Source organism: Myotis myotis, unplaced genomic scaffold (assembly GCF_014108235.1).
Source record: "Myotis myotis isolate mMyoMyo1 unplaced genomic scaffold, mMyoMyo1.p scaffold_m19_p_1, whole genome shotgun sequence".
NCBI lineage: Eukaryota > Metazoa > Chordata > Mammalia > Chiroptera > Vespertilionidae > Myotis > Myotis myotis.
In genome coordinates, this window is record NW_023416313.1 from 28435150 (window position 1) to 28459633 (window position 24484).

At 38.5% G+C, this 24484-nt stretch overlaps 1 protein-coding gene across 1 annotated transcript; it reads right to left on the reverse strand.

The window, feature by feature from the left end:
- Window positions 1-15525: 15525 nt before the first annotated feature.
- On the reverse strand, window positions 15526-15960 carry LOC118651555 (serine/arginine-rich splicing factor 3-like). The gene has a single exon (XM_036300857.1). The coding sequence runs from the start codon at window positions 15958-15960 to the stop codon at window positions 15526-15528; it is 435 nt and encodes a 144-aa protein (XP_036156750.1).
- Window positions 15961-24484: the final 8524 nt, after the last annotated feature.

Here is a 24484-nt window from a genome sequence, read left to right on the forward strand (position 1 = left end):
ATAGCAACTGGTTGTTCTGGTCGTTACAGCGTTCCAGTCACTGGCTTTTTATATATGTAGATAACTCAGCCATGAAAAAAAGGAAATTCTACCAGAGGGCATAATGCTAAGTGAAATAATCCTCATAAACAAATATTGCATGGTTTCTCTTATATTTCAAATCTAACAACAACAAAAGAACTCATAGAAACAGAGGGCAGAATGGTGGCTGCCAGGGGTTGAGAGAGTGGGGGAACTGGGGAGAAACTGGTCAAAGGACACAGATATTCAGTTAGAAGATGTATCATTTACAGCATGGTAATAAATGTTCAAGTTGATAGACTATTAACATAGCCCTGTGAGGATTATGTTTTATTGTGTTAATTTTAGAGATGAGAAAATGGAAAGTAGAAAGTTTCAAAAAACAAATGTATCTGTCAGGTCAGGCAAGTCCATGATGTGATAAAAATAATGTTAAAATCCAAGCACCTTAACAGAATACAAATTTATCATCTTGTTTTAAAAAAATGCTGCAGGTCCTGTCCTGGTGATTCTGCAGGACAATTGTTCTTGCTATGGCGATCCAATGATTCAGGCTGAGGGAGATTCCGAAGCCTGCAGCTCCTCAAATGTGTGGTCTCCTAAAGGGCTGAACCTGGCTCTTAACCACTCAGAAGCAGTAATAATGTCTGCTCAAGTGTTATTAGGCGAAGAGGGACTGAAAGCCATTCCTTTCCTCAAGGGGACAAGGAGCACAATCCTCTCCTATTTCTGGAAGGAGAGGAGAACGTCCTATCTGTGGAGAGTAGCAACATAGCCCATGTTCACCTGAAGTTAGCGAGTAGCTACAAAGTCAAAGAATAAGTGTTTCCACTCAGATTTATCTCCAAATGATGTGCTCTTGGTCATGGGGCTGTCGTTCCTTAGTATAAATTAGTAAAGCTTTTGGAAGTCAGAACAAGAAAAGTTAAAGAAGGGAGGAAAATAAGAAAGCTTCGTAGAAACGCATTACTAAAGTATTTCTAGAAGTACTGGGGAATCTGGAGGCCTAGGTGTGTTGTCCATGCTGCTTAAATCTCTACCTTAGCCTTTGATGGCACTTGAGGAAGAAACTAAAACCCAGGAGAAATTATTACTAAAATAATTAAGGCTCTAGGTTTTAACCTTGGTCACCAAGCTTTGACCTCCTTGGCAACAAATGTTTTTAGGTAGGACAACATACTCATACTAACTATGATGTTAAAAATGCATTTTGCATCTCAGCAGAAAGCCTCTGAATATTGGTTCAGATAAAAAATCTATTTGGATAGTTGGTATTCTGTCAGTTTGAAAAGGGAATCTCCTGAGATGTCTATCAACAGAAAAGGACTTCTCTGTTAGGATAAAAAAAAAGTTAATTAATGATTGATTGGCCTTCCGAAATGCTAGTTGAGATTATACAGCTCACCCTTGCAGCATGGTCACTTGAGAATTCTCCTTTCACTTTACTATGAAATGGCTTCATTAGTATTCTGCTTATTTTATTGTCAGTACAGCAATGACTACACTTACAGCTTTACTCTTATTGAGCAATGATATTTGAGGATATTTTTTATTTTGGAAGTAAAAATGTTTTATATTCTCACATGACACATTGGGCCAGATTATAGATGCTAAGATAAAGGTCAAATACAGAACCACTCCAGGGTCTAACTAGATTTATTTACTTTATTTTTTTAAAAGAATAACCACATAGAAGTGCAACATGGATTTAATTATTTCACTGGAATTTGTCTTGAAGTTTCATTTTTGCCTCTTTTGAGAGCTGAATTGTTCAAAATATCAATGACTTCAAAACCTATTGGAAAGCTATCCATAATTATGACTATTTATAAGTTTTGTGGTTACATGAGTAAGATTGGAACAAAAATAGTTGTCAAGTTGAGTTGATTGATGACAGGGCTATGAGTAAATTTTAAAAGTTTATTGTTCTTATTATTTTATATGACAATGAATAAAATAACCAAGAAATGCTTAGAAACAAATCTGAGGAATATATATTGTTTCACATTTTAGTAGTCACAAGAATAAAAATATATTTGAAATGCATCTTTTCTAATTGGTATGTAGCAAATGTTGACACTTGAAGAAACAAGTTATTGTTAAGACCAAAGAGAATACAGCAGAGGACAGGGCCACTTGAAGAGAAACTCACCTTCACTGTCAAGAGACATATTACCTAGTAACTTCCTGAAACCCACACGAAGAAGCATTAAACAGTGCTTGACGTCTTTTAGAAAAAGCCATGCACCTGCCAGGGTATGGTTTCTGGGATTAGTCACACAGATTAGCTTTTCAATTAACACTTCTCTTTTCATATTAGATTTATTTTTCCATATGAAAACAGAGACACATTGATTTCTTAAAATTCATGAAACTCCCAAAGCAAGACAAAGATTTTGGCTTATTACAAGCAAACAAAGAAAATATAAGAATGCAGTAAAATTCTGAAAATATTGATTTGATTTGGAGACCATTACTAAATGCTTAGATTTACAAAGTGATTTCATAGGCAATGTTTATTATGCTTTTAGTGCATCTGTAATGCATCTTTTGGTCAACACTTCTGATGATACCAAAAATGAATGCTACTTAGTTGAAAAAAGAATAGACTAAAGGGAAGGTTTAAAATATATATATATATATATGTGTGTGTGTGTGTATATATATATATATATATATATATATATATATATGAATTTTAAAAGTATATGTATGCATACATAATTGATATTTAAAATTTGAACATGTATGCTAATGAGTCATTAAAGCATATTTTGTTTTCCACTGCATCTTTCAGCAGAGCCGTTGTTGATGGAGTCTAAAAAATTAAATACAGCCCGTGAGAATGGCTTGTGAATAAACATCTGACTTCTTTTTGAAATCTATTTGATTATAGATTATAATCAAATATAAGTCATTGAATTTATATTTGGTTTTCTTTATGGAAACCAGAAAAATGTCATGGTTGGAAAACACTGGATCTTAGAAAAATAATAATAGCGCTTTTAATATTTAGCAAAGATTTTACCTCAAATGTATTTATGCATTTACCCCATACTTCCTTTTATGAACTTGCAAAATGGTCTATTCCAGACAAGGTAGGGACTATATGCAATAATCATGTGATCTCTATTACATGAGTGGCAATGTTAAACTATATTAAAAAAAAACAAACACAGAGTATGCATCAAAAAAAAAAATATTGTAGTCCCGGTTCTGATTTGTTCTTTCTCTTTTTTGTTAGGTAAGTGACTCTCTGCGTTAAGCCTCAATTTCTTGATGTAAAATAGATACACAACCTTTCCTGAGACTATCATTTGTGTTGCAAAGAGTAAAGGAGATACTATATGGAAAAGCACTTTCAAAATTGAACTCATGAGACAAATTGCTACTCGACAGAATAACTCCACTGGAGTCACATGAATTTAAAATTATCTTCTTGTTATGCCTTCGTTCACCGAAATTCCATGTTGACCAGCCACATTACTTTACCTTTGCAACCAACTCCTTGTTTTGAACAGGGCTTCTCTAATTTCCTCCCTCTTATTTTTTGAGCAGTTTATAATCCTACTTCTGTATCTGAAAGCATCCTGGGCAAACACGTTGAATAAGATGATCAAGCTAGCTGTGTGAAATTTACAATAAACTGTTTCATGAACACCCATTTAAATACTAAGACCTTCCTTCCTTCCTTCCTCCCTTCCTTCCTTCCTCCCTCCCTCCCTTCTCTCTCTCTCTCTCTCTCTCTCTCTCTCTCTCTCTCTCTCTCTCTCTTTCTCTCTCTCCTTTCTCCTTCTTTGTTTCTTTTTTTGGCTGTTGCTCCATGATCCTTTCTTGTCTTTTTAAATTAGAATCAGAGAAAATATACTAGGGACTTTACTACAACTACCACCTTGTCTACTACCACCCTTATTTCTACACCTGTTTCTTCTGCTGTGGATAGGACTCCTAGCTAGTGTGTTTCAGGCACTGATCTCATCATTTTACTTTTATTATCTCATGGGATCATTGTGACAAACCCATGTGAAAGTTCATTTAGTATCTCAAATTTTCAGCCAACAAAACTGTGGCCCTAATAAATTACCTAACTCAAAGTTGGTACACACTCTTCCACTGAGGTGAAATGTTTTTGAAGGACAACTTAGGGGTGGGAAATAAAGGAATTTAAGATAGACAGAGCCTGACATATATTATGTGTGTAGTGAACATGAGTGCCAATGAAATGAATCCTTAACTGTCATCCAGCAGAAACTAAGAAGTGGGTATCATAAAACATGTAACACATGGGGTCCCAGAAAAGTCATCATCAGGTAATCCTACCTGCAACAACAGTACAGTGGGGTAGGAATTGCTGTGAAAGATATTCTGAATTTTTCAAAAAGTAAAAAAAAAAGATCCTCGGGTAAATTAGAAAGGTAGCATAACACTGCTTTTCTCAATTAGTCATCACTGATGCATACTTTAAAATTCTGTCTTTGGTAATGCATGAATTAAGCTCACTTCTCAGCTCCACCACTCAGCTCTCCAACCTTTGTCATTAATTAATTTCTCTGGTTTTTCATTTCCTCGTCTTTAAAATTAGGATAATAATAGTGTCTAATTATCTAGGACTATCATGAGAACTGAATTTTTCAATCAATACAGCACATTTCACGGAGCCTGGACCATAATAACTTTTATACATGAATGTTATGATTACAACATTTAGTGTTAACTAAAACTGCGTAAATCTTCAGTTTGTTCTAGAAAGAAATTTCATACTCCAAAAGATTCACGGGCCTAAAAGCCAAAATCACTGTTGGTTTAATGTTTAAAGATACTCAAGTGAAAAAAAAAAAATCCATCTCTCTCCCGAAATACCATTTCTATAAACTAACAGAATACCAGCTGAGAACATAGGTCTTGCAGCTCCCCTTGGGAGCCGTAAACCAGAGCTGAGACGGATTTTACCATCCCAAGTCTTCCTTCAGATGAAATTCCACAGTTGATTCTTTTTATGTGAATAGTTACAATGTATCAATGTCTGTGGTGGGAACGTGCCATACAGTCTCTCGTTGCAACAAGATTCAGCCAATTAGCTAGCTTTAGGTGGGAAACTCTAGGACAAGCTACTCAGCAGGAGCAATATCTACCACCTTTATAGTGAACAACCCATTCCTCCCTTACCCCCACACAGCTGTTGAGCTGTTACTTTTTTGCTGATCATCTAGATCCAGAAGTTTAATGTAAAAAATAAAAACCCAAGTGATAAACCTAAAAATAAGGCTATAAAGAATGATTGCCTTAATCTCCTCAGGCTAAAAAAAATGCCATGCTGTGGTAAATCAGTGGGAAAAAAACAAATTACACTTCAATAGGAAAATCAGCAAGAAATTCCTAAGAAGAATAAGATTGTTCTGACACATCAACTTATCTGGAAGTAGCCACAGTCTCCATTGCCATGTAATTAGTCAGAAAAGTACAAAAGTGAATGGTTTTAAAGATGAATGCAAATGGGTTATGATATTTTGTTGAAAAGCAAAGCAAAAGAAAAGTCCTTTTATGAATTTGAAACTGAAATAATCTTCTTCAGCTTAAAAAGATTCCCATACATTTGATATTTTTTTTGAAAAATCACAATATAAGTGAAAACATGTAATTATTTGCAAAGAAAACTTATACAAATGATCTCATTTGTGTGCGTTTTTTCCTCTCAGATTCCACATTTGCAACCTATTTTACCTTCTGAATTTGAACCCTGGACTCACTAAAAATTCTCATTGTATCTTCAAATGATTATACTTAGCGCCCTGAATATCTCAGGGTATCCTGTTAACTTACTTTTCTGCATGTTTCTTAAGGATTAATTTAATCCTGAGAGCATCGTGCATGACCATGTTGTCTTTTATTCCATCTGCAGTCAAAAATTTATTCTGATTTTTATGAGTAAGGTTTCTCTGTCTTTACATTAGTCCTGCTATTTAACCACAACTTAGTTGCCTAAGAAGAAGTGTCTGGTTTCACTTATTTTAGGCCTTTCCTAAGGCTCACTTAAAATTAGCTTAACTCACCATGTAGTTTCAACTCACCTGATTGCCCCTCTGGAGCTCTGAGCTCTGGTAGTTCTAAAGCCACCCTGGAAACCCAGAGATTTCACAAATGGCTTTTAAGTTCTTTTATTATAAAATCAATTGATTCTATATGTCCTTTATTTATTTTTTTCTTTATCATCTAATTATTAAATTCAATTTCTTTTTATGTGAGAGATTTTAGGTTTGCCTAATTTAAAAATATTTTATATTTTCCCATATAACTGTTTAATTAATATGGGGGACTCTGCTCATTTCCTAGTTTTCTTTCTCCTCTCAGTGCAATCTGTACACTATCTCTTCATGATTTCCCTATCCTGGATGTCTCCATCAGTGACATTCTTGCCCTCTAAGATAATAGGTCTTTCTACTAAATTCTTCAAAATATAAACATCTACCTATGGGAAATTGGTCTAAGAAAATTATAATTAGAGGTGGTCTGTAGAATCCTGTATTTTTTCTTTTTTTTTTGGAGAGAGGGGGAGGGAGTGTGAGAGAGAAACATTGATTGGCTGTCTGCTCTCTTCTATTTTCTTAGTTAGGCTGGCTAGAAGCTTATTGATTTTATGGATTTAAAAAATATATATATCTTTATTGATTTCAGAGAGGAAGGGAGAGGGAGAGAGAGATAGAAACATCAATGATGAGAGAGAATCATTGATTAGCTGCCTCCTGCATGCCCCACACTGGGGATCGAGCCTGCAACCCAGGCATGTGCCCTTGGCCAGAATCGAACCTGGGACCCTTCAGTCCGCAGGCCGACGCTCTACTCACTGAGCCAAACCGGCTAGGGCTTTTTTTTTCAAAGATAGCTATTAGTTCCATTGATTTTTCTCTATTGATTTCTTATTTTTAATTCCATCGATTTCTGCTTTAATTCTGATTTTAAAATTTATCTTTATTTGTCTCCCTTATATAAGATGAAAATTGCTGATGTGGTTTTGGTCTTGATAATGACTCAGGAAAATTTTAAACAGAAAGGTAAGGGATACCTGGTATCTTTTTGGCATTCTTGGAAATAAGGCAATTCTCTAACAATTTTGGCAAGAGCCGATAACAGTGATAAAAAAGGAAAGTGGTCAAATAGGAGAAAATATTAAAGCTCACAATGGATTAATTCAAGATATAAACCACTTGAATAACTGGAATTCAAAAAAGAAGAGATAAAAAGAAAAGAGGACGGTCCAATCGATATTTCTCTGTCTGGATCTGTTTTTGTTCATCAGTTTATGTTGTTCTTTATATTCCATAAATGAGTGAGATCATGTGATATTTATCTTTCTCTGACTGGCTTATTTTACTTAGCATAATGCTCTCCAGTTCCATCCATGCTGTTGCAAATGATAAGAATTCCTTCTTTTTTACTGCAGTGTAGTATTCCATTGTGTAAAAAAAAAGAGAGAGAGATGAAATAATAGAAGAGAACTTATCCAAATAAATGGAGGTTAAGTCTGCAGATGGAAACAACACCCTAGGTGCCTAGGAAAATGAATTAAAGAATACATATGGTGACTTTTTTGTACCTCAAATAGATAATTTCTCAAAAAAACTCTTATCTTTCAGTTTTTTGGTTTCTTCTCCTCTTATGATCTGTCTCATAACCTTATTACAGACATGATGTCTGTTTATAGCATTAATATATTAATGTATAATAACTGCATTTTCCTAACAGTTTTATGACCACACTCTCTTATCTTCCTAGTTACTACCACTTTATAACACACACTCCCATAATGTACCTGAAATTCATTGACCCTATAATGTTGATGGCCCCAATACCATCTCCAGTGACAATAATTTGCTATGAGGATACACAATGGTCAAAATACAGTCATGCTCATTATTACAGACAAAGGTAACTAAGCAGAATTAGTAAAAAGAAAGGCACATTTGAAAACATTTGAAGGAAAGCAGATGAAACTTCCAATTATCCTTTCTTAAGAGGAGTCATACAAGATGCACTAAATTCCTCCCGCAATGAGTGGGGAAAAGAGGTGCTGAAAGATGTTTACCAGAGATGCTCACTGGATACTCAGTACCTAAGGATTTTATCACAGACTGGTCATGTGGGCATCCTGTGCTTAGCACATACAGTACCAAAATTTCAGACTCAGAGAAGGAAAGAAGATGTTTACCATAAACTGTATTGTTTGCACACACAGAGTAAATATAGTAAATCATTCTTATAAGGGAATGATGAAAATCCAAGCTCCCAGATGACAGCCAAGTGCCAATCTTGTAAGTGTGACTTTCAAAAGATAGTAATCTCATGTCTTCTATGTTAATTCTATTCTGCACATATGAAAACATTTTGAAATCCATCACCCTCATATCCTATCTTCCTAAAATCAGAGTCTTTGGTGCACCATTATAATCCTACCTAATAAAAGAGAAACATGGTAATTAGCCATACGTCCGCTACCCTTCCCATTGGCTAATCAGGGCAATATGCAAATGAACTGCCAGCCAAGATGGCGGCCGAGAGCCAGGCAGCTTGAGGCGAACATGAGGCTTGCTTGCTTCAGTGACAGAGGAAACCAACATTCCCCGCCTGCCTTGCAGGCCTCTGAGCTTGCAGTTTGAAACATTGTTACAAATATAGAAGCTAAACAAAACCCCAGAAACCTGCTTTCAGCGGGATCTCAGAGCTGGAATTGATACAATGTTTTGATTATAGAACCCAAACAAACCAGATACCTGCTTTCAGCAGCAGAGGCCTCAGAGTTGGAGCCAGAGCTAAAGCTGGCCCAGAATAAAAAAGAAAAAAGAAAAAAAGGAGCAGTTGGGAGCTTCAGTCACCGCCAGCCTGAAAACAGCCCTCATCCCCTCACCCAGACTGGCCAGGCACCACAGTGGGGACCCACACCCTGAAGGGTGTGTGACCAGCTGCAAACAGCCATCATCCCCTCACCCAGGTTGGCCAGGCACCCCAGTGGGGACCCCCACCCTGATCCAGGACACCCTTCAGGGCAAACCAGCCGGCCCCCAACCCATGCACCAGGCCTCCATCCTATATAGTAAAAGGGTAATATGCCTCCCAGCACCGGGATCAGTGGAGCCCGGAGGTCTCCCGGCACTGGGATCAGCATGACAGGGGGCAGCGCCTCAACCCCCTGATCGCCCTGCAGCTCTGTGTGTGACAGGAGGCGGGGCCACAACTTCCCTATACGCCCTGCTCTGTTCATGACAGGGGAAGGCGCCCCAACCTCCTGATCAGGCCTGCTCTGTGCCTGATAGAGGGGAACTGCCCAACCCCCTGATCGCCCTGCGGCTCTGTGTGTGACAGGGTGCAGCCGCCCCCCCCCCCCACGGGCCCTGCTCTGTGTGTGACAGTGGTGGCGCCCCAACCCCCTGATCGGCCCTGCTATGTGGGTGATAGAGGGTAGCACACTCCTCCCCCCCCCACGGGCCCTGCTCTGTGTGTGACGGGGTAGAGCCATAACCTCCCCATCGGCCCTGCCCTGAGTGTGACAGTGGCGGCGCCCCAACCCCCTGATCCGCCCTGCTCTGTGTGTGACAGGGGGCGGTGCCCCAACTTCCCTATCGTCCCTACTCTGTGCGTGACAGGGGGGAGTTCCCCAACCCGCTGATTGACCCTGCTCTGTGGGTGACGGGGGGAGCTCCCCAATCCGCTGATTGACCCTGCTCTGTGCATGACAGGGTACGGAACCCCAACCCCCCTGATGGGCCCTGCTCTGTGCGTGACGGGGGCAGCGCCCCAACCCCCTGATTGGCCCTGCTCTGTGAGTGACAGGGGGTGGCACCGCAACCTCCCCATTGACCCTGCCTTGAGTGTGACAGGGGGCGGTGCCCCAATCCCCCAATTGGCCCTACCCTGAGCGTGACTGAGGGTGACATCACAACCTCCCGATCCGCCCTGCTCTGTGCATGACAGGGGGTGCACCCCAACTCCCCAGTTGGCCCTGCTCTGAGCCCGACCAGGGGCTGCACCTAGGGATTGGGCCTGCCCTCTGCCACCCTGGAGCAGGCCTAAGCCAGCAGGTCGTTATCTCCCGAGGGGTCCCAGACTGCGAGAGGGCACAGGCCGCGCTGAGGGACTCCCCCTCCCCCCTGAGTGCACAAATTTTTGTGCACCAGGCCTCTAGTATATATATAAAAACCCAGTGAACAGAACAGCAGAATGACCAGAACGACCAGAGCAATGGGTGGCTTTGATGCGCACCGGGATAGCCAACCAACCTGATCTGGGCCCTGAATGCGTCCTCACCCTCCCCCCCATGGCTTGGCCCCCGATCAGTCCCCAACACCCCAATCAGGGGCAGGGCCAGCTTGCCAACTGCCTGCAGTACCCCCTCTCCACCTCCCCCCTCCCCCCCTGCTGGCCCAGCCCAATTGGCTCCCATTGGGGTGGGCTGGCCAGACTCCACCTATGCATGAATTCATGCACTGGGCCTCTAGTTATTCTTATAAATAACCCAAGGCCCCCTTTCTGTTTTCTACTATGTGACATTGAGAGAACAGATCATGAGTAAATAAATCCCAGTTTCTAATTACATCTCCAACTGTGTATGATACAGAAAATATACAACCCTCACACTAAATTCATTATCAATGCACCTGAATTTGTTGCCCAGAAGTACTACTCTTTTTTTTTTTTTTTAGTTTATTGGTTTTCAAACTGTGGCTACTGTACCCCTAAGATTAGCACCACCTAGGAATTTATTAGAAATGTAAATTTTCAGACCTCACTCTAGATGTACTGATTCAAAAAACCTGGAGGAGGGCTCAGAAATCTATGCATTCACAAGCTCTTTGGGTGAACCTGATGCATGCCCAAGTTTCAGAATCACTGTCCTTGACCTTCATTCTCACAATCTCCTGAACATCTATTTTACATGTTTGCTTCTTTGACACAAATTATAGGTAATACTGCTCCATCTTCCTTTTCTGTAAATGCCTTTGGTTTTAATTTTACTGAGAAAATAGAAGCAATTAAAATAACTTTCCTAGGCTCCCTTTTGCCCACACTTCTAACATGTGCCTGTATTATCTATCTCCTGTTATTACAGAACACTTGCTATGACGCATTTGTGCCCTGGATTTCATTCTCTCTGCCTAAGTACATAATTGTCCTGCTTTCTCGTCAGCAGGAATGCCCTTTCCCCTGAATCATTTCCATCACCATTCAAATACGCCGCATTGTCTCCAACAACAGCAGCACCTTGACACTGATCGCCACAGTGGCAGTGACCCACTCGACAGCAAAACACCTGAAAAAGAATATGTATTCAATGCCTATCATTCCTCTTCTTCTGTTCTCTTTAACTAGGCTTTCTCTCTAGCATTCCTGAGAGACACTTTAAAGGCACCAATGTTCTCCACCTTATAAAATATAGTGATCAATATTTAGTTCTCGTGTTATTAACAACATTTTAAAAGTTGATTCAAGACCTCTTTTTATTTTGTTTCTACTATCTAGAATATCTCCCATATTTTCGTATGGATTGTACATTCATAGCTCTGTTCAAATATAACTTTATTAATAAAGCCTGATGATGATAGTAAATGCCATAGATAGATTTTCTTATCTATCAGACATGATTTTCAGCACTAATCCCAATATTGCAAATAAACCCAGACCCAGAAAGGTATATTAGTTTTTCCAAAGTCATATTATTAGTAAGAGTGGAGTTAAGATTCAAATCCAAGCAGTGTTGCAATGTAGACCATGACCTTAAACCCTAAACCATATTTGCTCTAATTTAAATAAGGTTTCCAGACTTTCTCTAATTAACTAACTTCACCCTTTGCCTTCTCAACTTTCTCTGTGTTCCTGCATAGCTCATATTGTCATCTATGGCAGAGCATGTCAAGTGTTCACTTGTTTTTGCTCTGCCTCTGATGTACAACCAAGCTATATTTTCTTGTAGTTAGTGGGTCATGTAATTAACTTGTGTCAAGCAGGACATGGTCAGAAATGATGTGCATTACTTCTAAACCTGCTCTGTGATGACTTCCAGGTGCTCAGAGGTGGATTTACAGTGAAACTAATGAAGGTTAATACTGAGGGATCTCTCCTGTTACAGCTTCCTTCAAGACTCTCGGAGGGTCCTAGAATTGTGTGACAATTAAAATATATATATTTTTAACTACAACCCTTTATGAAATCAGTTTCTTTTCATGATAATTCTGTCACATTTCACCTTTTGTTATGTGTGATTTGAGTCATGGCAAGTATTTGGGGATTTGAAAAGAGGAATCTTGAGTTAAAGATCTGTGTGAATGGGCTCTGGGAAAATAAAATCATATGTTTTTTTTCTTTTCCCCATTTATATTTAATTGATTGTTTGTCATCCAGACGTGTAAATAGCTATCAAGAGTTAATCATCCATTGTGCCTATTCATACAAAGAATTATCAGGATATAGCTATATTCCATGGAACTCAGCATCAGTGTTAAAGGAATGGAGAACTCAGGTTTGAAATGCAGAGTTCCAGAGGAAGTACATAGAAAATTATTCCAGTTATCAGATTTGTAAAATTAAATTAATTAAATTTCTTTCTCACTGAAATCTAGTCAAAAGGATGTATATTCTTGTGAAGATAATGAAAAACAAAACATCCCCAAACATGGAAAGAAAATAACAGAAAAAATGAAAGTAATAATTCTGATGAAAACACCATGTGATGTGTTTTGTTAAACTCCTAAGCTTTTGACATTTGTCAGAGCAGGTACCAGCACCTAGTATAATAAAATAAGTACTAAAATACCCAACTCCTTATATATTGATGTTGTGCCTGCATGAGCTCCGTGATGATAGAGTATTTGCTATTTGTTCACCACTTGATCTCCAGAAATTAAAATGGAATGTGACATATAATAATCTGCCAGTACATAGTTTTTTAAATGTCTATGTACATCATAGTGGGATTTTAGGATACCAGAAATAGATACCAGTATTATAGTAGTTTCCTATGAAGGAAAAAGACTCAGGCTGACTGACATCATCAGACTTGCAAATACTACAAACAAAAGAGCAGCACTATTTTCTACTGCTGGATAACAGATTACCACACATTAGTGGCTTAAAAGAGCACACTTTTTTTTTTTTTTTTTAACCTCAAAACTTCTGAGGGCCTGGAGAGTAGCAGGCTGGGTGCTATGCTGAAGGCTCACAGGACTGTGATCAAGGTATTGGTCAGGGTCGTAGTCTTATCTTAGGCTTGGGGTCCTCTTCTCACTGTGGTTGCCAGAACTTCATTTCTTAAAGTTGTAGGATTGAGGCCCTTAGCTGTGAGAGACCATTTTTCCAGGTGGGTCTCTCCAGAACATTTGCTTCTTCAAGGTCAGCATATTATTTCAGCATATTATCTATTAAGTTTAATATTTGAAAGATTTTGTATGGAATTAATACTGTAATATTGTTTAATACTTTTCTGTTGGGGTCTAACCCCAGCAGGTCCAGGGGTTCCCAAAGGTGTGGACAGAGTCAGCGAAGAAGGAATGACACAGAGTTCAGTTGATCAGCAGCCTAGCCAGGTTCTCTAGCCAGGATCTCCAACCAAGTTCTGGGTCTTATTGTCTTGTTACATCTGTATTTATACCAGTTGATTTTAATCCTATCCATTCTATTCCAAAGATTAGGGTGTTCCTTGTCTCCATTCCAAGGTTACTCTATTGTTCTATCAAGCTACAAGGAAGTAACTGAAGGATATTATCCTAAGTAAAGATTATGTAGCTTAAGCATGATTGTTTGCAGTTAAAGTGATTAACTACCCGCCTGGCACTTAGTTAAGGGGTTTTTCAGATTTATTCCCTTCCTTAGTCCTGTTAATCCCTAACTCCAGGGAAAAATCCTCACCTGGGGAAACAACCTTTCTCGGGGAGGTGTTTCTGTTTAAAACACATAGCGCTAAGAGGGGGAGCAAACGTACACCATATACGCCAGGTCCCTTGAAACATAAGCTGTACAGATGTTTCTTCCCTACATCGACTGTGTCAAGCAGCAAGGGTGGATCAGTTTCTGGTAAATTCCTCCTTTTTTTTTTTTTTTTAAAAAAACTATATATTATTAATTTTTTACAGAGAGGAAGGGAGAAGGATAGAGAGTCAGAAACATCCATGAGAGAGAAACATTGATCAGCCGCCTCCTGGACACCCCTCACTGGGGATGTTCCTGTAGCCAAGGTACATGCCCCTGACCGGAATTGAACCTGGGACCCTTCAGTCCACAGGCTGACGCTCTATCCACTGAGCCAAACCAGTCAGGGCAAATTCCATTTTTATTTTTAAAATGACAACACATGTAAATCAGTGGCCACCTCTCGGATTGGGTTGTTTAAGACTCAGAAGACTTGTTTGTGACTTTGCCAACACGCCAGTCGAGGCTTAACCCTATATTGGCTCCCCACATCTCTCTCTCTTTTTTTTTTTGTAACCAAAACTTTAATCCCAAGGATTCTCACAAAACATTACAAATGACAGCATGGAAAAAATTTTGCACAGTAACTCAAAGTTCAGCTCTACAATGTACCCTTAAACTGGCAGGACGCTGTTATCTTTAATAGTCATGTATTCATATATAGCAATCAGTTAAATTTATGACCGAAAGCAAAGGTAAACTAACTTTCTTAAAAATTCTTAGATTCTACACTAACAGGACATCTGCTCAGTGTAAAGACTACTTGGATTTTTTTAAACCTCTAATCTAGTTTAAGGGTGCAGCTTTAATTTTTAGCTGCTGGCTTGTGTTCACCGCAGCTTTTGAAGACTGCTTGTCCAACTACAGCTACATATGAGGTCACAGCTTTGGAAAGTCTTACATCCAATTTTGCCAGTTTTGTTTCCACAATATTCCACATCACACTTTAGCTGGGCAGAAGTTAAGAGGTTTATTATCAGTCTACGCGACTGAAGTTCAAAGCAAATTCAATTTTGCTTAAGGGAACATTGTAAAGTAACAATTCTTGATATTACATGCCTCATATGATCCATTTCAAACCATAGAGAATTCCATCTTTATGTGTCACTATTCCAAACAAACAAATGTGAACAGCTAAAACATCTTAAAAATGCACCAAGCTGCCCTAACTAGTTTGGCTCAGTGGATAGAGCGTCGGCCTGCGGACTGAAAGGTCCCAGGTTTGATTCCAGTCAAGGGCATGCAACTTGGTTGCGGGCACATCTCCAGTGGGAGGTGGGCAGGAGGCAACTGATCCATGTTTCTCTCTCATTGATGTTTCTAATTCTCTCTCTCTCTCTCTCTCTCTCTCTTCCTCTCTGTAAAAAAATCAATAAAATATATTTTAAAAAAATGCACCAAGCTTATGAAGTCTCAAACAACACTTTAATTTTCTGTCCATCCTCCTGCCAAATGAAGCTATTTCCTGTACACCACTCATCTTGCAAACTGGTCTTCTATTTCCTTTCATTTGGCCTAGATCGGCTTTGAGACCTAGAGAAGTATGGAGACGGCTTATGATTTCTCTCCCGGGACAGTGATCTCTCTTCTCCTATCTCTGGAAAGGGACCTGCTCCGGCTACGGGAGAAGCTTCTGCGTCTTGGAGATCTGCGGCGAGGTGGGGGACTCCTTGGATGATAATCATCTCGAGGGCGACGATCCCAAGAGGGAGGCGGGCCTCGATTTCGACTTCTCTTTTCACCATTGGACAGTTCTGCTCTTACTGGGCAGCCACATACTGATCTCCCATCTAGCTCTCGGGCAGCATCAGCTGCATCTCGGGGATCTTCAAACTGCACAAAAGCAAAGCAGGGAGGGTTTCTAGCAACCCACACACTTCTGAGTGGCCCATAATAGCCAAAAGCCCGTTCCAATTCTCTCTTGTCACCTTTGTCCCCAAGATTTCCCACATAAACCTTACAATCCAATGGACCAGAATCACGATGCATTTCGATATCTGAGTGAGAAACTCAGCGGCAGAAGTCCACACACCCTCGGACAACTCTCCGGCTCCCCTCCAACCAGCTCCACAGGTCTGCGCACCTCCCCAGGTGGACAAAATTGCCTGCCCAAACAGGTCCAGGGGTTCCCAAAGGTGTGGACGGAGACAGCGAAGAAGGAATGACACGGAGACAGCGTTCAGTTCATCAGCATAGCCAGGTTCCGTAGCCAGGATCTCCAGCCAAGTCCTGTCCAGGTTCTCCAGCCAGGTTGTGTTTATTCCTCCTGTTACATCTGTATTTATACCAGTTGATTTTAATCCTATCCATTCTATTCCAAAGGTTAGGGCTTCTCTTATCTCCATTCCAGGGAGTAAAGATTATGTAGCTTAAGCATGATTGTTCATAGTTAAAGTGATTAACTACCCCCTTGGCACTTAGGTAAGGGGTTTTACTGATAAAAATTCCCACCTGGGGAAACAAACTTTCTCAGGGAGGCGACCTTGGTTAAAACACACAGCACTAAGGGGAGCAAACATATTAAGAACAGTATGCCATATAGGCCAGGTCCCTGGAAACATAAGCTGCACAGATGTTTCTTCCCTGCAGCGACTGTGTCCAGCAGCAAGGATGGATCAATTTTCTGCACTTATCATTTAAATAGGTTTTGATACAGCGGACCATACATGGTAGTTATTACAAAATCAAAAATAAATATTACACTTCAGTGTGTAAAAATAAAATGTCAGTATCAGAATTTAGGATATGCAATGTGAAGAAAAAATAGAAGTATTAATAACCACCAATTTTCAGTGTAGAGGGTCAAATGTTATGGCAAATGTGGAAAAATAAATAAAACTTTTTAGAACTAAAATAAAAGCATACATAAGTACTATGCAGAGGTAATCCATAATAAGTTAGAATGTCAGAGAATGAATACCCACTATCTAAAGTTGAAAATCAATAAATGTAATTAGGAAAGCACCATAAAACTAAAGTTTTTTTCAATGAAACTTCACTAGTATGTGCCGCCATGTACATTAATTGACTTATATAAAAAACTTTTATGTTGAATGGAAGTTAGTTACTCAGATGCCAATATAGAGATAACAGTTTTATTAAAGTAGTGGGATAATATGAAAGTTTTTTATTTTAAATTTTAGTTTTTTATGTTATTACATTATTTTTATTTATAAAGCATAATTTTATATGGAACCTCTTCAAAAAAAATGTTAGAATGCCAATGCAAGGTGGGCAGAGATTTTAGTTTTTCTGCTCTATTCTCAGAACACAGACAGTGATTGGCATATAGTAGATGAACATTTCTTGAGTGAATGAAATCTGAACTCTTCACAGAAGACATAAAAGACAAAATTTTAGGTTCAGCAACTTCAAGTCTGATTGCTTACTTTCCTTTTTATAAATCTCCTTGATTCCATTTTAAGAATTTAATTTTATCCCTATTGCTTCAGGACCTTTTTCCTCATATGGTTTGCAACCATTACAGGGGAACTGCCACTTAAGATGAACACTGAAGGATGAGTAGGAATTGCATAAAGAGAATATCATCGATAGAGATAAGAGCCTTATGAAAACTTAATGTGTCATAGGGATAGGAGGATATTTGAAATCATTAGAATATAGAGTTTGAGTGGTGAATGGAGCTAGAGTGTCTTTAGATGTTCCTGATCATGGGCAAAATAAAAAAGACAATAGAAACCATTCACACACATTGTGTTTTATTTATTTATTTATTTTTGAAATATATTTTATTGATTTTTTACAGAGAGGAAGGGCGAGGGATAGAGAGTTTGAAACATCGATGAGAGAGAAACATTGATCAGCTGCCTCCTGCACACTCCCCACTGGGGAAGTGCCTGCAACCAAGGTACGTGCCCTTGACTAGAATCAAACCTGGGACTGTTGAGTCCGCAGGCTGAAGCTCTAGCCACTGAGCCAAATCGATCACGGTGCACATTGTGTTTTAAAACCATCTTTACAGCTGCACCAAGAATTGACATGAAGCAACACTGTAGAACTATTGTAGTGTTTCAGATAGAGGTTACATAGTCTGAGCTAGGATATTGAAGATACAAAAGATTATATATTAAAAGATTCAAATTATTAGAACTTGGTGGCTGAATTATTATAGGGATGGAGGTTCAAAAAGCTAGTTGAGAAAATTTGGGCAAAAACTCTCAGAGAATTTGAATGGGTGTGAATTTAACTTTTTTGGTGGCTATAGTAATAACGTTCTGTGTGTTTTCTTGTGATTATGCTGATGCATGTGAATTGGTGGTTCTGTTCAGTATGCTTAAGATGTCTAAGTGAAATCCAAGTACTGATGTCTAACTACTTAACTGTCAGAAATTGGGTCTTTATTTCAAAAGAAGACATTGAACTGATGGTAATGTTTTCACAATCAATATTAATCTATATGATAACACGGAATGAATAAACTTGAAAAGCTATAAACTATTTTCTTGACTTCTACATTTTTCTTAGGAATTTTGATATTGTTCTAGCTCACCTATGTTCTATATGTAATATAAAATAATCAGACTTACTATTTATTGAGCATATGGTTTGCACTAAGCACTACACTGGATACTGTACGTTTATTGTTCATTTAGTCTTCACATTAATCTTGTGGTACATTGCTATCCATATTTTACTGATGGTGGAACTAAAGCAGATAAAATATCTTTCTTTGTTCATTAATTAACTAGGCCTCCCAGAAGAGCTGGAATCTGGGATTAAATTTACTTTATCCTTATGTCCATACTAGAGGCCCGGTGCATGAAATTCATGCACAGGGAGAGGGGTTGTCTCTCAGCTCAGCCTGCACCCTCTCCAAACTGGAACGCCTTGGGCACATCCCTCTCACAATTTGGGACCGTTGGCTCCTAACTGCTCACCTGCCTGCCTGATCGCCCCCTAACTGCTCCCCTGCTGGCCTGACCGCCCCCTGCCAGCCTGACCTTGCCTCTAACTTCTTGCTCCCCTATGCCAGCCAGAACTTGCTCCTAACTGCTTGCTCCCCTGATGGCCTGATCGTCCCTAACTGCTCTCCCCTGTTGGCCTGATCACCCCTAAGTGCCTCTACCTCGGCCCTAGCCACTATGGCTTTGTCCAGCAGCAAGTTGAATGTCTGGAAGATGTCCAGTTGACCTGGTCTAATTAGAATTATTACCCTTTTATTAGTATAGATTTATCCATAAGCAGTATTGCCTCCAACCTATTGCAGTTCAGTTCTGTACATTCATGGAAGAAATTGCTTCACTAAAACTATTATTTAACAACCTGCCATCCACACGCATGCCTATTGTAGATGATTAGAGACATTTATGTAACTGAAATGATTGATTTGGGAAAAATGCAGTGGTATCTGTTAGGGATTTGGAGATGCTCTTTGGAATCTTCTTATCATTTCAAGTTTGTCTAAAGTTATCTCTCTATACAAGTTTTGCTTTGACATATTACTTTATAATATATTTAAAAAGAGAAGTCTCGTTTAAAGTAGATAATGTGCATATACATGCACACATACATTTGATATAAACCAATAAAAACACCTAGGATAATACAACATGCAATAACACCATGTCCAGCTTTTCAAATAGTGGGCCTTTATAAATTAGGGCATGGCCCAAATTCGTAATTAAAAGAGATTCTGCTCTATGGGTGGTACCCTGCATTTTTATTGTGAATCCAAGTCTGTCACATCACACTTGTGACTTAGTAATTATCACTAACAAGTTTCTCTGCTGCCCCAAATCCAGGCAATTGCTCATTTCTGCCCCAGCTTCCTTGCTTACTTGTGATTGAGAAGCAACATTGTCCCTTTCTGGAACTTCTCAGTGAATAAGTGGGGAGGGAATTTTTAGGTTAACAGGAAATCAGAGATTGTGCTGTTGTATCGTACATCAGTGAGTGAGATACAAGAAGCCTTAATGAGCCAATTAATTAGGAGTCGTTTATTGCGCATAGCCCAGAGGGAGGTGTTTCTTCCAAATCTCTGAGTGAAGTCATACAGGAAGTTTTCCATATTTATACTTTTTGAGCTTCTTTGTTGCCAGAAGCCAATTCCAGCATGTAAGCAGGGCTGAATCATCTGGAGGTGGCTGAGGGCATTTCCCCAAACCTGAAAATGATGCATAAAATGATTGCTTGCTGCCAGACAGATGAGGGTATCTTAATCTATTGTCTCCTCCTGGCCAAACACCTGAACAGCCATAGGCAATTCCCCCAATCTGACAATAGAATCTGTATACTAAACTTTACCCTTTTATGTATATCTACCTCGCCTTAGGGCAACTTGTGTTAATAAAAAGCAAGGGGTCCTGAGACAAGGGAGAACTTAGTTCTTTTAGCTAAGACTTCTCTGACTCCCAAAATGCCTTTCAAAATTATGTTTCGTCTCTGGACTCTTGATTAATTTACACACAGCGCCTTCTCCAGATTCCTGAACCCTTCTAGATGCTGAATCAAGGCCCCTGGCACTTTGTCTGAAGATTTTACAAAGAACTCTGTGTGAGTTATTGTTAAAGACAGTTTGCAATCTTGGATATATAAAGAACAAACTTTTGGCATAAGAATATGGGAATTATTACCAGTATTAGTCCATTACATTAGATGGCTAGCTTGCAAGGTCAGACAGTTAAGTTTTTATCTTTTTCTATTATTCAAACTAAAACAGTTATTCTACAGAATAAGAGACTGTCTAAAAATGACAGTTTACAGAACAAGGGACTATCTAACAATAGCAGAGAATTTCAAACAGCAGTTTTTATATAAGATGGAAGTTATTATGCTTCAGTGCAACATGCAGAAAAATCGTGGTTATACTCTTCTTGGTCAAGTATTGCATCACAGAGAATCAAGCTTCTAATCTGTCTTCCATGCCATTTTGCAGGAAGCTGGTAGACCCTTTTTGGCTGCAGCAAGGATAGGAAGGCGCTGTTAGTGGGAGGTATCTGTAATAGGGTCAACAGTAAAAAATAAAAGAATCTAAAAAACACATCATAAACTGGGAACCCATCTTTAGTGACTTAGATTTACTTTGTTGCAAATAACTTTGCAGTGAAAATAATAAATCTTTTCTTGGTTCAGTGACAGACGGTTTAGATTGGCAAATTTGCTTTCAGTAAATCCATCAGAGGAAAAACAATCCCTCATGTTTCAAAAGAGTAACAATAGGTCAAATACTAAGATTTGGATCTAATTCCTCAGCAGATGTACTATGAATGAATATCCCTGACCTAATACTATATGTTAGAAAATTCTCTTTGGGAATTTGTGTTGTGCATCTTATTTCAGAGTAATCTGATTGATTTCCATATGCTGTGCAAAACTGCTTTGGAGTACCAATTTCCTCCATGAATTGCATATGGAGACACGTGCATGCCTATATTTCTTTATGCGTAAATAGATAATGGGAGCACAACCCCAGAAGCTTGGATGTTCTTATTTACATGGCAATATTACGGAGCATATTTTCATTCTATTTAATCTTATTTTGAAAAATAAGAAGATACCAGAAAAATACATGAAAACTTCAATGTTGATTTATACAAACCACGTTGGCTATTTATTGTCTTCTCTCAAAATTAATACAAAGTACATAGTTAACAAACAAAACAAGTTTCCCTTGAAGGGTTCTTAGTTAATAGTCTTCTGACAGTCACCCTATCACTATGTTTTCATTTGGTTGTGATTTACGGAAAACCCTATTACTATAAATTATACTAGCTATAGGCTTATATTGCTCATGTAAAACAATATCAAAAGAAGGTAATTCAGAGCTGGTAGGGTGATGTAATGATGAACTTGTGACTTGCTATCTCTTATCTGCCTGCTTCACTTTGAGCTTTTCACGATCACAGGATTATGGAGAAACTTTGAAGAAAATGTCTCAATTAAATTAAGAAAAAGGGAAAAACACAAAAGGGAGATAGGCGCTCCATGGGGTGCTTCACAGCTAATCACAGCTGCAAGGCGCCTTGGAAGGTATATATTTTAGTTTTACTGCTTTGTTAATAGAGGAAGACAAAGATAATTTGCTTAAAATAACTTCTGAGGAGTCATTCCAATGTATTTCATAGTTATTAATTAAAATGCTATTCTTTTCATTAGAAGGGAAAGAGTCACTTTTAGAAGACAATTGAGCACTAGAAAGTTGATCCCTACTAGATGTGGAAAAACTGTTTTTATCGTATTCCTAATTATGGTAGCAAACCATGCACTTATATTTGCCTGTTCTTTTTTTTTTTTTTAAGCCCATTATCTGTAATAAAATCATTATTACTATTTTTTTTTAGCTTCTCAGAAACAAAAATCATCACCTTCATGATGTCCTTCTTCTAGCACAAATATTGCTTCCGGTATTATTAGATGCCCAATTTCTGATTGAATCAATTTTTAACTGTTTTTTAAATATCCAGAGCTAATTACTTGCAGTGGTTTGAAGAATAAATTTTATTTACTATAGTTATTTTAGTTAGTCATATTAGGAACCTTAGGAATATTTGAGTAATATATATTTACATTGAAATAATATATTTGAAATTAAATTTTTAGAGATACTTCTTCCTGTCATTTCACCTCATCTTGTCTTGCTACTTATTGCAGACCTAATACCATACAGACATTGCAGGCATTAAGTCAATGTTAGCTTTCACATGCAGCTTACAATTCATTTCTGCTCTTTCCATGTCTCTCTCAAGCCAACCAGCCCAATTTAATTCCAGCTCCAGGAAAGGACAGAATGGGCTGTACCGATTAAAATATTAGGAATATATATATATATATTCTAATATTGCATTACCACTCTAAAGGCTGAATCACTGACAAGGCCTAAGGAAAGGATGAATGAAGACTTGGACACTTATAAATGCTCACCTTTCTCCTTCATCCTTTAGTATGACAGGCATATAGATACAATGCTCTTAGAAACTGCACATTTCTATATTTATACTTCTAAGAAAGATCTTCCATTCTTAGCACTGAAGAAACAACAACAAAAACATTGCTCTTGCCTTCTGACTTTTGTTGATGAATGAAACGGTAAGGTGCTAGAGTATTAAGACATAGATAAATACTTGAAATTTAGGATTTGGGATAGACATACTGAGAGCAGCTTTCTTGATTTAACTCTTGCTTTAGGTCACTCATATTAAAATGGACTAGGCTAAAATGACCCAAAGGGAAGCTTAAGGAACATCAGTAGAGCTCATCAAGGTCCCCGATTTTATTCGGTGTTTTGGGAAAGATGTCCCTTGGAGATGGCCATGGGCTTGTGATTTTAATTGGCCATCAAAATGGGAACCTGAAATGAGATATATTTTCTGAGCGGAGCGTTTAAGAGTCATGAGTGATAACCTCTGCTCTTTTCCTCTGCCACAGCCACCGTGTCAGCACATGGTAACATGGATTCCCATGAAATCAAAGCAGCCGGAAATGAGGAGTCAAAACTTAGATGACAGCTGCTCTGAAGAGTCATCTGGACACAGATTGCCTGGTTTGAAAAGGAAACTTTACTTCTCATTTTCTGATCTTTGTTGTCAGTGCAATATAATTAAGCCTACCTTTGCTGAGCCTCTAGATTCTAAAAAATGTGAGACATAGATAAAAGATTTAAAAATATCAACTTATTTTACTAATAAAATCTAAGGCGAGGGATAAAGTTTAAGCTTCATATGGGGTGGCAAATGGACCTTTTACAGAAACCTCAAAAATTGACAAACTCCTCCCTCCCTTCAAGTAAAGCTGAAATTTCTATCTGGAACACCTTCTTAAGAAAGGATTGGGTACAGGGATGTAAAGTACAACATAGAAAATGCAATCAATGGTATAATAATTAGGTATGGTGACAGGTAGGTACTAGATGTATCTGGGGGATCACTTTATAAACTATATGCTGTATACTTGAAATTAATACAAAATAATATTGAATGTAAGCTATAATTGAAAAAACGGATTGGAGAATGGGGTGATGGTGAGAAATTCTGAACCTCCATTTTTTCTCACAACTGTTTGGTATTTGCTCCCATACATCTATTTTAGTAAGCATTGGATGACAAGAACACTGTATTGTCAGACTCTTCACTTCCACTCAGATTCAAACACTGAACACCTTCAACTAGTAGTCTTACTTTTGCTTTGTTCCTGAACAAGCTCTAAACAAAGCAAGAAGCCTTTTCCCCCTACATTCACATTAATCTTTGTGTCCTGAAGTAGAATAGTACCTTTCTTTCCATTGAGACATACTGTTCTCTTTAGTTTCTGTTTTGTTTTCCTATTTTATTTTTCTGGAATTCTGCTAGACATTCAGGATCACTTTCAGCTTACAGAAGAAAGCAAATTTCATGAGGGCAGGGTATTTTACTGTAGTCTCCCTATATCACCCATAGATATACTAATGTTTCATTCATTATAGTCAACAATAAATATGGTTGAATGAAGCAACCAATGATTACCAGTATAGTCTCCTATGTCTTCACACTTTTGAGCTGAGATCTGATATTCTGTTTAT

Bases quoted from the DNA above. Each gene is read 5' to 3' on its own strand.
- LOC118651555 (XM_036300857.1), bottom strand. From the start codon at position 15,960: ATGCATCGTGATTCTGGTCCATTGGATTGTAAGGTTTATGTGGGAAAT.